Consider the following 13951-nt stretch of genomic DNA (forward strand, 5'->3'; position numbering starts at 1 on the left):
ATAAACTCATGATTCTAAATATGTGGAAAAACCACCAAGGAAAAAGATAAGCTGATGACCAAGCGCTTTCGTCTATTCAGACATCTTCAGGGTACATGTACCCTGAGGATGTCTGAATAGACGAAAGCACTTGGTCATCAGTTTATCATTTTCCTTGGTGGTTTTTCCGCTTATGCCTTTGTATGGAAAACTATTTTTTCCCATCCTTTAGACAGTCTTTCTCATTTTGTTCTCACAACTTCTTGAAGGGTTCCTATCTCTAATCAAGTGATTTCTTCTACCAATGTAGTCTATCCCCTTTAGCAACCTGAATACTGAAATCATTTCACCTCTCTTCAATCTTGGTATGGTTGATGTCCTCCATTATGTCTTCTCTGGCTTCTCTCGAAGAGCTGGATCTTTTCTTAGAGTGGAAGGATTGTAAGTCTTGGGGTGGATAAGGGGAAGGGATGAAGATTTGTGGATAGAGTCCTAGTGGACTGTTGAAGGTGGGGAAAAGAATGATCTTGTCCTCTTTTCACTGAGTGAAATAACTAGCTGTTTGGGTGGGTAGGATAAGGTGCTGAATAGGTTTGTGGTTGAGGGTTTTGGTGGGCAGGATACTGGAGGTTATAATTGAGGTTCGTTTGCTTCAAATGCGTGTGGGACGTATATTTGGGCTGCAGGTTCTAACGACACTGTTGATGGGGATGTAGTGGTTTGTACATAGGGATTCTTGCACTATTCTTATATTCTTGGCATAGTAGTTTGAATGGCCCTATTAATTGGGGGTTTATCTGATGAACTAATGCTTCTTCGTATGTGACCTCTGGTCTGATCATCCTAGATTGTACTCATTTTCAAGTTTCTCTGGGATTGATGTGTTCGTCTCTAGACACCGAGGACTTGCTTTTCATAATGTTATACTCCACAACCTGGGGATGATGCAGGGTGGTCTTGCTTGCAATTTATGCATTTGGCTGGATTTGAGCACAGAGTACCATGTTTGGGGACTCAGTAATATATGCATACACCTTCTAGCACGTGACATTGTTGTCTGGTGTGCCAAAGTTGACAGCAGTTGAACTGAGGACATGGGCATGGATAGTATTTATCTTCTTCATATCTTTAAATAACTGACATTAAGATAGGTTGTAAGGTATGATTGATTGAAGGTTATTTTCAGCATTTGTGTATGATTTTTTAAGCATTTATGGTTTTCTGAATTTTGCATACTTTTATTATATTTGATCACCTATGTATTCTTTCCATTATTTCTTCTGTGAGATAACACTGAAGTGGAATATGAACTATTCCCACATTGATGTTAAAATTTCTTTATAGTGTTGTTTGAACTAGGACACCCATCACAGTTATTGACTATGACATTGTCATATTGTGCTCTTGATTCTAGTTCTAATGTTAGGGGGTCTCCTTGGGGCCACATATCAAAGGGAGTTCTGCATTGGTCTTCAAATTCATCATAAATTCTAATGGAACATTTCTTTGTTATAGAATCATTGTTGTTCAATTTCAGGACCAAGAAGCTTGGGTAGTCCTAATCCCAGTCCATTATATCTTGGTATGGGTCAAGGTATGGGCAGATGTGGAGGGAGTGAACATGAGGGGACGTCCTAGGATGAGGTGGATGGATGGGGTGAAGGGGGCTTTGGGGAAGAGAGGAATGTCTGTTGAGGAAGGAAGGGAGAGGACGGAAGACAGAGGTGAGTGGAGAATGGTTGTATATGGATGATGTTGTGACTGCATGAGGAGGATGGGCGGGGGGGTGGGGGGTGGGGTAGTATGTGTGAGTAAATTTTGACGCAGCCCGAAGGGATTTCTCCCCGTCCTCTCCTTATATGCAAAGGGGGACGGAGAGGGGGGGTCGCCGATTAAATGAAGCGGCCTTGCTGTGGATGTACTGTGTCTTGCGACACTGCTTCTGACCCAGGGCGGTGGGCAGGGTGCAGGGATGACCCGTCATCCAGGAGGTGCTCAGATGAGAGGAAGGGTGGGAGGGGTGTGGAGTGTATTTAGGGATGAAATGGGTGGGAGTGTTTTTATGCCTTTCCCTTTTTGGCTACCTCCCTTGGAAGGGGGAAAAAGCCTTGGTATATGTATGTATGTATGTATGGGTCAAGTTGGTTAGTAGAACTGGCTCAGGAATACAATATCTTTGTGGGACCATGGTTGTATTTACCGACTGTGGTACTTGGGTCTGCTGATAATGTCAATGCCAGTGGGTATTACCCACTGTGGAGAGGGTAAGTGGTTGCTCTGGTATTACTATTGTAGATTGTTCTTGAGTTGGGGGGCAACCCTCATTACTTTACTCACTGGGAGGTGTTACAGGGCAGGGACTGCAACAGGCACTTTGGTTTCGGGAGGGCTGTTGCTCTCTCACTGTTGTTTTGTTGTTATTGTTAGTATTTTTGCCACATCATGAGTGACCATGTCAGGAGCAGCCCCCCAGCCTAGTTAGGTGTGAATCCATGTTTAGGGCACCTTTTCTAGTGCCATCCCCATGTGGGGCAAACAGGGCAGTTCCAATAATAAGGCTGCTCAGGAGTGTAAGCTGTAGGTGAACTGTGCTACTCCCCATTTTACAAAGGGCAACAAGTGAGCCTACACTGCCTACTACAGTGAGACCTCTCATTAACGGACGTTAATTAGCTGTGTTTTCGCTGTGTTTTCGGTGTTTTGGAGTGGTTTTTGGGTGGCATAGTGATTGCACGCACTAAACAGCAGCACCAAAAACAACGAAAACACAGCGAAAACACCATAAACACAGCTAATTAACATCCGTTAATGAGAGGTCTCACTGTATGTGGACTGTAACTAAGGGGTTCCAAAGGTCACCATCTACCACCACAACTGTCACACACCATTGCCAGAGGACTGATGGTTGTAAGTTGGAAGAAAAATTAAGTCGTTGTTGGATAGTGGGAGAGAAAATGAAGTTGAGGAGCCTATACTATGAGGCACATAGCTGTGGCCTAAGCTGTCTCCTTTGCCTCATATACTTGGACTGTTGGGGCAGGTCACTGCTAGGAATCCGAGAAAAGTGTGGGATTTGAACCCAAAACAAAGCAAATGCGGGACCAGTACACTTCCAATTATGCCACCAGTGAAGAGAAAGTGACTGAATATATTGTCAGTCTCGGTCACTACCTTCACTCTTGGCATCTCCTACAGGGGAGCAGATCTCTAGGAGCATCACTTGAAGGTAGTAAGGCAATGTTGGTCCTCCTTTTCCAGGTGTCCAGTATCAGAGTTTCGCTTCAGGATCCTACTATCCTCTTCTTATTAGGAAGAGGTGAAAGGTTACAGGATCTCAAAATACAATTCTTGATAGGTACTGGATACCTGGGAAATGAACCTTGACTCCTCTTGCGAGATCATGGTTGTAGTTGTTATTGTTATCATTCCCTAGACTGTCCGGTCAAGTAGTCCCATCTCACTAAGGAACAACATGACTGTTACTGATTGTGGTGCTTGGGTCTGTTGATAATGCCAAGGGCAGCAAGTATTAACCTCAGTGGAGAGGGTAGGTTACTATTCTTGTGTTACCACTGTAGATTGTTCTTAAGTTTAGGGTCAGGTCTCCGTTTCACTCACTGGGTAGTAGTTGTGGGACAGGACATGAATGCAACAGATGGATTTTGGTTTTGGGAGAGTTGTTGTTCCCTCCTTCCTGTTGTTGTTGTTGTTTTGTTATTATTGTTATCATCATTATTCATACTACAGTACACTATAGGTGATCATGCTGGGGGCAGTTCCACAACTTCGTTTGGTGAATGGAAGGATATGCCTGAATAGGGTTGCTCAGTATGTAGGTTGTTGCCAAACTGTGCTATTTCCCATCCTCAGACTGGACGACTCAATGGGCCTTCACCACATACCATCCAAGTTGTGACGGGGATTCCAAAGATCATCATCTTCTGCCCCCACCATTATGCACCATCATTAACCCCTTCCATACGGTGCCGCACACGTAGGCGTCATGGGGAGCGAGTGTATTCGCGAGGCTGCCATATCGGCGTCTTGATTATATTTATTGTAGTCGCCCCTCCATAATGACATTCTTTCTAATTCTTTTGTAATCACATTTTCTATGGTTATCAAAATTCACGGGTGAAGAGAGAACGATCGATATAAGCGGTGACTATATTTTATGATGCGAGTATTATTACGACACGTCGTACGGCTGGCATTGGCTGCTGCCACTGAGATGTAAGTCCATGACGCCTACGTGTGCGGCACCGTATGGAAGGGGTTAAAGGACTTGTGGGAGTTAGTAGGAAAATTTAAGCTATTGAGTGAATGGATGATGCTGTGATGCATGAAAGGGAGTGGGTGGGGGATGGAGGAGGGGGAGGGAGTATGTGTGAATAATAATTTGACGCAGCCTGAAGGGATTTCTTCCCGTCTTCTCTTTTTCTGCATGAGGGGAACAGAGAAGGGCAGGGTCGCCGATTAAATGAAACTGCCTTGCTGTGGATGTGCTGTGTCTTGCTACACTGCTTCTGACCCAGGGCAGTGGGCAAGATGCAGGGATGACCCGTCATCAAGGAGGAGCCAAGACAAGAGGGAGGGAAGGGGGTGAATTGGAGTGGAGTATGCCTTTGTTTTTTGGCTACCTCCCTTGTAAGGGGGTGAAAAGCCTTTGGTATAGGTAACACTAAATAGCAATAGCTTAATTTTTCCTTCATCCACCAGGAGCTAAAATAAGAAGGAAACAAGTGTGGTGGATGGAAGTGGAATGGGTGAAAGTGGGTGTCTTTGACTTGGTTACCTCCCATGTGTAGGGAAGAACCCCTTGTTAGATAGATATCTAGTATGAGAGATGGTATTACCCACTTGGAGGTGATGAGATAGTAGTCAATTTTCCTTCCTGTTTTTGAATCTCATTTTGAGATCTGGCATCCTTCTTCTAATGTTGGAGACATGATGAAGGCTGCAAGACCTTGATATGGGATTCACATCCTAACCTCCAATTCCATATTATAATTAGGTGTACTATCTCATAAAAATATTCATAATGCATGTCTTCTCTGCCACTTAAATTATTTCAACCACACCAAATTCACACAATAGGTGCCATCCTAGAAATATAATCATGAGATCAATAAAAGCCTAAATGTCATGTCTGAAAGTATATGCAATGATGATGATGTGGTTTAATGTCACAAACTCCCCCACTATCATAAGACCACAATAGTGCCCCTTACAGAGGACTTTGTAGCATGGAATTTAATGAACCATGCCCTTGGTTTAACTTCACCAGTGGCAGGGTTCAAACTGCCATCCCTTGACCTTCTCCACAACTAACAATGCCTAGCCCCCTTGGCCAGCAAGCTTCCTTTTGCAATGGATCAGGTGAAAATGAGAGGGCAGTTTTTTTATATACATTTGCATCAACAACCAAATGGCTGTTTTAACTCAGTGCAATTTCTTAAGTCATATGAAAAGATCACATTCTTTTACTTGGAAGGATATACATATATACAAAAGCTACAAAACTTATACTTTTTCTTAAAATATTCTTCTATCCAAAATTTCCTTAGAAAATAAAACCAATAAAAACTATGATATTTCATGAACAGTATAAATCTAGGAAATATAGATTCATATAACAATAACAAAGACAGAATACCACTACAAAGGAAAAGGGAAAGGAAAAAAGAAAAAGGAAAATTTTCTTTAATATCCATACCCTCAGTTCTTTGATTGCATTATCCTGAATTAAGTGATGAGAGAAACACACAAAAGGGAGAACTTTTTCTCTATTTCTCGAGAATGAAGAACACAGGGCCTGATGAGATAACTGATATTTGTAAAGTTAGAAAACCTAAACCACTGTTGAACCAAACCCTATGTGTTAATCAAGTGATTTTTCTTTATGAAGACTAAAGAATGATTCAGAAATAAAACTCTATTATTAATAAGGATAAAATACTTGGAATGGTATACAAATTTCAATAAAATTGCATTTCTATTTCAATTGGATGTATAATAACTTGAAATATAAACTTTTCACCTGCAGTACCTAACACTAGTCATGGATGATAAAACAATCACACAGTATTATCACTCCATATCACAATTATTACTTTCTGGGGAAATTATTCAACAACTGAGATGATGACATTGTCTACTCCCTGAAAGATTTCTGTAACAGTTTTGTGATAATTTTTCTAATGACTCGTGTTCTCAGAGACCCAATAAGGAGTTGAGGCACTGCCCAGCACAAAGCCACATCACAACACCAGGCACCTGAAAATAGTGCCTAGGGTCATTACGAGCCCAAGTTAGTGGGCATCGACATAGGTTGGGTCTGCCCTTGTACTAAGGGCTGTTGTATCGTCACCATGCCTCCCATTATGCTGTTTGGCTGCCGCACTGGTGGTATTATGGGAGAAGTCATCATTGGCACACCTCCAGTGGTACCATTCATGGCTACAATTGGTTGAGCCATCATATGGCCTGGAGTCATTCCAGGCAATATTCCAACATTCCCAATCATGGATGAAGGCCCTATCATCCCGGCTGTGAAAAAGATGAGAAATTAGACTGTCGAACAAATGTTACAACATAATTTGTTGGTCATTCTCCTCCACCCCCTCCAAATCTTCCCTATCTCTCCCTCTTTTCCATCCATATCTTTATCAAGTATTTTCAATATCACTATATACAATTATAACCACTTTGCAAGTGTATATGATACCTGGCATGTGCTGATGAACTGGGTTGACTGGGGAGGCTGGCGTGGAGGTTTGCAGCTGGTTCATAGAGGGTGGTGGGGCTTTGCGCAATCCACCTGAACTTAAGTTGTCCAAATTGATGTCAACTCCTGTGTTTGACCACATCCCTTTCTGCAATATGAATTAACCTTTATGTAAACAAATCAGTTGTTCAAATATACCTGTCACTATGAAAAGAAAACAGTTCCTCCTTACTTTTTTTCCAAAAAAGAAACAATGTCAATGGAACTATGACATTCAGAACACTTTCATTATCTCTGAGAAGCAATAGAAAAACTGAAGATTGAGTTAATCAAACCAAACTCACAGTTCACAATTTATATCTAAATTTTAGTTCAATTTCAGTGCCAGATGTATATCCTATGTACTTCAAATGAATATAAATAAAGGATAACAATTACATTAAGATTTGTCTTCCAAATAATCATGTACAACATTATATCCTGGAAAGTTCAGTATGAATACCATGTATCCTCCACCAGATGCAGATATAAATATGCAAAAAAAAAAAAAAAAAAAAAAAATATGCCATTATTGTACAATATATAAGCCCCTCCTCATACCTTAGTCATCATTTTTCATTGTACTGGACATTTGATAAAGTACCTCACAGTTGACTTATGTGGAAATTGGGGCACGTTGGAGGACTGAGAGATGAACTACTACAATGGATGAGACTTTTTAAAGGAAAGATGCACGAGGACAGTAGTAAAGGAAAAGATATCAAGATACATACATATACCCTTACAAGGGAGGTAGCTAAAAAGAAAAAGGCATAGAAACCACTCCCGCCCATTCAATCCCTAAATACACTCCACCCCTCTCCACCCTCCCTCACATCTTGGCACCTCCTGGATGACGGGTCATCCCTGCACCTTGTCCACTGCCCTGGGTCAGAGGCAGTGTCGCAAGACAGCACATCCACAGCAAGGCCGCTTCATTAAATTGGCAATCCCCCCTCTCTGTCCCCCCATGCAGAAAAGGAGAAGATGAGGAGAAATCCCTTCGGGCTGCATCAAATTTTTCTCACACATACTACCTCACCCCCCATCCCCCAACCCATTCCACCTCATTCCACCTCATGCACCAATAATGTTTCTTGTCTATGTCAATGACATGACAGAAGGAACAAGCTACACAAGCATGTTTGCAAAGGATGAACAAATAACGAGACGAGTGAAAAACAAGGGGGATGGTACAAAATTGCAAAAAGATTTACCAAGTATTTCAGCGGCTTTGACCCATCATTTTTCGCTCATATTTCCGAAATAATCATTCACATCAGCATGGTATATTAGCACAGCCTAATTCACACCCGGCCATAATTTTTTACGTTATAGTGTATTCACAAGTGTATTTAATTACGGTGTTTACTCTTGATATTGTGTGTGTCGTAGCCGACACCCGTGAAGTAAATCGAACAAGTGAAGTTGGGATACACGAGGTAGTTTGTGATGACGTCACGACTTCACCTGTTCGATTTACTTCACGGGTGTCGGCTACGACACACACAATATCAAGAGTAAACGCCGTAATTAAATACACTTGTAAATGCACTCTAACGTCAAAAATTATGGCCGGGTGTGAATTAGGCTGTGCTAATATATCATACTGATGTGAATGGTTATTTCGGAAATATGAGCGAAAAACGATGGGTCAAAGCCGCTAAAATACTTAGTAGATACTCTTTTTGCATGGAGCCAAGAATGGGAAATGAAGTTCAATACCAAAAAATTGCAAAGTACTGGAAATGGGCAATAGTGGCATAGGACCATCTTTAAACTATCCTAGGGAAGTGAACCTACCACAAAAGAGGAGAAAGGCTTGGGAGTCTTGATATAAGACAACCTGTCACCAGACAGACAGATCAGCAGGACTGTGGGAGAAACATACAAACTACTAAAGAAAATAAAAGTGACATTCCTCTACAGTATATGGACGAAGGGAGGATAAAAAAATCAGTGAAACCCTGATACATCCAAGACTGGAATATGCATCAGTAGTATGGTCCCCACACAGAGTGAAGGATATAAGATTGAGAGAATACAAGGGGCAACAACCAAACTAGTATCCAGCCTGGCACATAAACCATAGGAGGAAAGACCAAAAGTACTAGGTCTGTCAACTTTTGGTTGCTACTTAGAAAGCTGTCAGCTATAGAGGACTGAATAATTGAGTGCTTCTCAGACACTTCCTTTGGGAACCTATCTGATGGTAGCTCCCAGGGAGAATTTGTGACTTCTCAAGGATAGGGAAGAAGATGCCTGATTTATTGGCAATCAAGGCAGTTGTGCCAAGTGGTGAAATCTACATTGTCTGCTGAGACCCTGGTGCTCATAGAGTGCACTGAGGCTGCTTCCTATCTTTGACAGATTATCAACAAAAGTGTTAAATGCCTCAGACAATGCCTCCTTATGAAGGACTTTTTGAAGCATGAAAGATAATGTAGTATGCCCTTATTATGAACTCACCTATTGTTTAATAAAGCCTCAAATAGCTCCCGTTCATGACCACCTCACCCAAGTAGTGACATTCTTAGTTATTTGGCCAGCAAGCAACCCCTTTATGGTACATATGAATATTCTTTTCATTCTGAGTACAAGGAAAAATCCTCTCAAAATATCTTCAATGTTATGACCTTCAAGGTATCACAACCTTGAAATTCAACAAACTTCTTTTTTCTTCTAAGACCTTGTTAATAAAAGTGAAGTTTACACCTTTACCTTATGTGCTTGGACTGACAGGACAAGCAGCAGTGTAAGTGCCCTTATACCTGGGCACCCCAAGATCTAAACCAACCAGCCCCCAACATTAGTCAAAGTTTACCTTTATAATTCCATTTACACACACTAAACAATACAATGTTACTTATGATGCTGGAATCAAAATCAAGATATTTCATAATAATCTCCTGTTAAGAGAAGAACTAAATCTCTACTTACTGGGTTGGTAATGTTGGCTATGTTGGCATTGCTGTTGCTTCCAAGAGACCCCATTGCCATTCCTGAAATACAATCACATAACACAACTTAGACTGCATTGCTACATTAATGGAAAAAAGATCACATTTTTCTATCATATTACATATACCAAAGGCCCTTTCCCCTTTAAAGATTGGTGGCCTAATTAAAGAAAAAGAAAAGACAAAAGTCCATACAAGAGCAACAAAAAGCCTACAATGAATAATCTTGCTGCCCTAGAATTTCCAATTCTAACTAATTCTGACAGCTTTCAGCCATATTTTCTCTGGTTCTAAAATTAAGGTCTAAATGAAATCAGTAATCAATCCCAAACTGTTTATTCAAACAAAAACTAAAACTTGTATCTACATGAATATCTTACATCATAACATTACGTTGATTCTATTTGGTACAGCTTGTTAGAAATATATTTAAGATTGTGTTTGTGTGTGTATTTACCTAGTTGTATTATACGGGAAGGGAGCTATGCTCGTGGGGACCGTCTTTGTATCTCTTAGTATCGAGTTTTTTCTTAAAATCTTGAATAGTGTTTGCACACACCATTTCTTTGTCTAATTTGTTCCAAGTATCTATCACTGTGTGAGAAGCTATTTTTTTTTTTTTTTTACCCCAGATATCTTCTGTAATTATCGTTTTTTAGATTCTTTTCATGTCCTCTTGTTTTTCCATTGTCCCATTTCAATAAATCATTCTTATCTAAGATTTCCATTCCCTTCATAATTCTATAGACAGTTAGTAGGTCTCCTCTTTCCCTTCTTTGTTCCAGAGTTGGTCTTGGATCACATGTTGTACTCATGATCAACAGCTATTTCTCTCCTGGAAGAGAGCTTAGAGCTCATATATGACCGATCTATGAGTAATGTTGTGACATTACACACACACACACACACACCCAAATCACCCATGAGAATTGGAGTAATGACTTGCACCGCAGCGATACTGAAATTATTTCAGCCCTGGGCGGGATTCGAACCCAGACCGCCGTATTAGCAGCCAGGAACTCTACCACTTGCACCATCGAGTCATATGTAAGTGCATACGTATTTACCTAGTTGTATTTTACAGGAGGGGGAGCTATAGTCATGGTGTCCCACCTCTTTGTCTTAGTGTCTAAATTGCTCTTAAATTCATGTATGGTTTTTGCACACACTATTGTGTTGTCTAGTTTGTTCCATACATCCACCACTCTGTGGGGAAAGCTGTTCTTTTTCAGGTCTCCTCTATAACTATCCTTTTTGTGCTTCCATGTTCCCTTGTATTTATCTTATCCCTATTAAGTAAGTCTTCTCTATCAAGGACTTCCATACCTTTTATGATTCTACAGATAGTCCACCAGTGACCTCTTTCTCTTCTCTGTTCCAGTTCTAGTTTTCACAATCTCTCTTCATATGACAGTTTTGAAAGTGTTGGGGCCATCTTCATAGATGCTCTCTGGATTATCTCAATTTTCCTTATACTGTTTTTGGTACTAGGTGACCATAGTGCTGCTGCATACTCCAATTTTGGCCTTATCAGTGTGACTAGTATTTTCTTTACCATTTCTTCATCCAAGTAAGAGCCACCTTTACTGATCTTTGCAACTTGTAGGTTTTGCTGACAATTTTGTTTATCTGTTTATCAGGGGACATGTCCTTTATGATTACTCCCAGGTCTTTTTCAGATCCCACTTTCTTTACTTACTTTGCACTAATTTCATATTGTCCTGATATCCTGTTTTTACTTTTTTCAAATTCCATAATGCATATGTTAATGATGAAGTCCTTTCTACTTCCGACTCCATTCCCAACCTCTATTAGGATCTCTCGGCAGCGAATCACAATTTGTTTCAGTACTCACTTTCTTCAAAGAAGCCCATGTAACATCCCACACCCTCATCCATCTCATTCACATAAATAGCAAACACTATTGGAGCAAATACTGATCCTAATGGAACTCCACTAATCACCTCTTCCCAAACAAGAACTCTTATTTCTGAGCACTACTCTCATTTTTCTTCCATGCAAGAAGTCATCCATCCATTTCAGTATCCCTGTACCCCTCCTATGGTTTCCACTCTTCTTATAGTTTTTTGTGTGGTACTTTGTCAAAAGCTTTATGTACATCTAAGAAAGCACAATCAGCCCATCCATCCCTTTCCTGTATTATATCTAGTAGTCTTGAGTAAAAACAAATCAAAGTTGTGGCACATGATCTTCCCTGTTTAAATCCAAGTTGTCTCTGGTTTAGTATATTCTCTTCCAGATGTTTTATCCATCTACTTTTCATAACCTTTTCACAAATTTTGGCTACTGTGCTTGTAAGGGAAACTGGTCTGTAATTTGTTGGATCTTCCTTGTTTCTTTATATAATGGTACGATGTTGTCATTTTTTCCAGTCTTCTGGTATTTTTCCTTCTTTGAGTAAGCAATTTATTACGTTCTATATTTTGTGTATTAGTTCTTTACATTCTTTTCATATCAAGTTTACAATTCCATCTGGGCTGTGTGATTTCCTGATAAAGACTTATTATTTGGTCCATTATTTCTTTTTGTGTTACTATTATTTCCCTCATGGCGTAGTTTTGCTATTTCCTGTTTGTTTTTTAGTTTATCGTTCACACATCTATAGTTTTGGCTGATCCTTACATTTTTCTATTATGTCTTTTTCATAGTTCCTTTTTCCTCCCTGTTTATTCTTTACATATTAATTCTATTGATATATCTTTGCCACTTTCTAAGTTTGTCTTTTTCTCCATCTTTTCCAAGCTTTATCTCTTCTATCTTTTGCTTCGCTATACCTTCCGTTAAACCAGCACTTACTATACACCTTTTCCCGTTTTTGCTTTGGGACATGTTTATCCACTACTTCTTCATTATAGATTTCAATCAAAATCATCCATTTTTCTTCCACACGTGTTTCTTCATTGTAGATTTTTTTCCAACTCTAAGAAAAAAATTCCTAAGTTTCTCAAAGTCCATTTTACTATACATCAGTCTTACTTTTCTGTATTTCTCATTTCTATGCGTGTTTCCTCCTTTAGTTCTAACTCAAGTAATACGTGGTCACTTTCCAATTGGTGTCTTGTTTTCAAATTTATCCACAATTTCAGGTCTTGTAAATAATAAATCTAGTATCAATGATTCTTCATTATTCTAATGTTTTCTTTTACCTGTTGTGTCATTGTATATTCTATATATAGTCATGTCAAGTAATACATTTCTCCATAGATCCTCACCACCTTTCACTATCATCTCATCCCAACAGATTTCTTTCCAGTTAAAATCTTCCATAAGTACCATTTTTCCTCCATTCTTCAACATCTCATTTAATGAATGCCTCGTATCTTCTAACATCTTAGAATAATCTCTCTCCCCAAGACCCCCATTTTTGGGGGCACATAAATCACCACAAACTTTCTACTTTTCATGTCACTATCTTCAACTCTTATGATTATCTCCACCCCGTTCTCTCCATTTGTTACTTTCGCACATTAAGTTCTTCTTAGCCAAGAACATGACTCCTCCACCCTGTTTCTCCTCTCTATTTCTAAGCCAGTGATTATATAATCTATGTCTAACACTGTTTGGTAATAGTGGACCCCTTCACTTTGTCCTCACAATTCTAATTATGTCTGGTTTTTCTTCTGACAGGTAATAATTTAGTTCATTTAATCCTGAGATTAATCTATCTGTATTAGTAGAAGCCATTTTTTATTTTCTACTCTCACCATCTCATTCTCTGTTCCTTTCATTTTCCCTTGAATATGCCATTTTTTTACTCTCATGTCTAACACTTTCCAATAGAACTTCATTTTCTTGGTCTCCATTCTTTTCTCTCTTTTTAGCTTTGCTCATTAATATTTTTTCTCTTTCCTCATCATTCATGCGTGTGTCTATTTACCTAGTTGTGTTTACCTACTTGTATCTTATGGGAAGGGGAACTACACTTGTGGTGTCCCGTCTCTGTATCTTGCAATATCTAAATCGTTCTTAAATTCCTTTACAGTTTTTGCACACACTATCATTTCATCCAGTTTGTTCCATACATCCACCACTCTGTGGAGAAAGATGTTCTCTCAGGTCTCTTCTATAACTGTCCTTTTTCAGTTTTTTCCCATGTCCTCTTGTATCTCTCTCCATTACCAAACCTTTGCAGCAAATCACAATCCGTTTCAATACTCACTTTCTTCCACAGTTTTGTGTCATCTGCAAAGAAGCTCATGTAACACTCCACACCCTCATCCATGTC

The 13951-nt window shown here is 39.7% G+C and overlaps 1 protein-coding gene across 1 annotated transcript in view; it reads right to left on the minus strand.

Annotated features, from left to right (window-relative positions):
• Window positions 1-5147: 5147 nt before the first annotated feature.
• The window catches only part of lqfR (clathrin interactor lqfR), a 97625-nt gene continuing 88821 nt past the window's right edge, over window positions 5148-13951 (minus strand). The window contains exons 10-12 of the mRNA XM_076205157.1: window positions 9686-9747; window positions 6707-6854; window positions 5148-6528 (exon numbers count right to left, since the gene is read on the minus strand). Of these exons, the coding sequence (XP_076061272.1) occupies window positions 6278-6528; window positions 6707-6854; window positions 9686-9747 (461 nt within the window). The 3' untranslated portion in view covers window positions 5148-6277. The remainder of the gene's footprint in view (window positions 6529-6706; window positions 6855-9685; window positions 9748-13951) is intronic.

Source organism: Oratosquilla oratoria, chromosome 2 (assembly GCF_046742065.1).
Source record: "Oratosquilla oratoria isolate Oo_2021 chromosome 2, ASM4674206v1, whole genome shotgun sequence".
NCBI lineage: Eukaryota > Metazoa > Arthropoda > Malacostraca > Stomatopoda > Squillidae > Oratosquilla > Oratosquilla oratoria.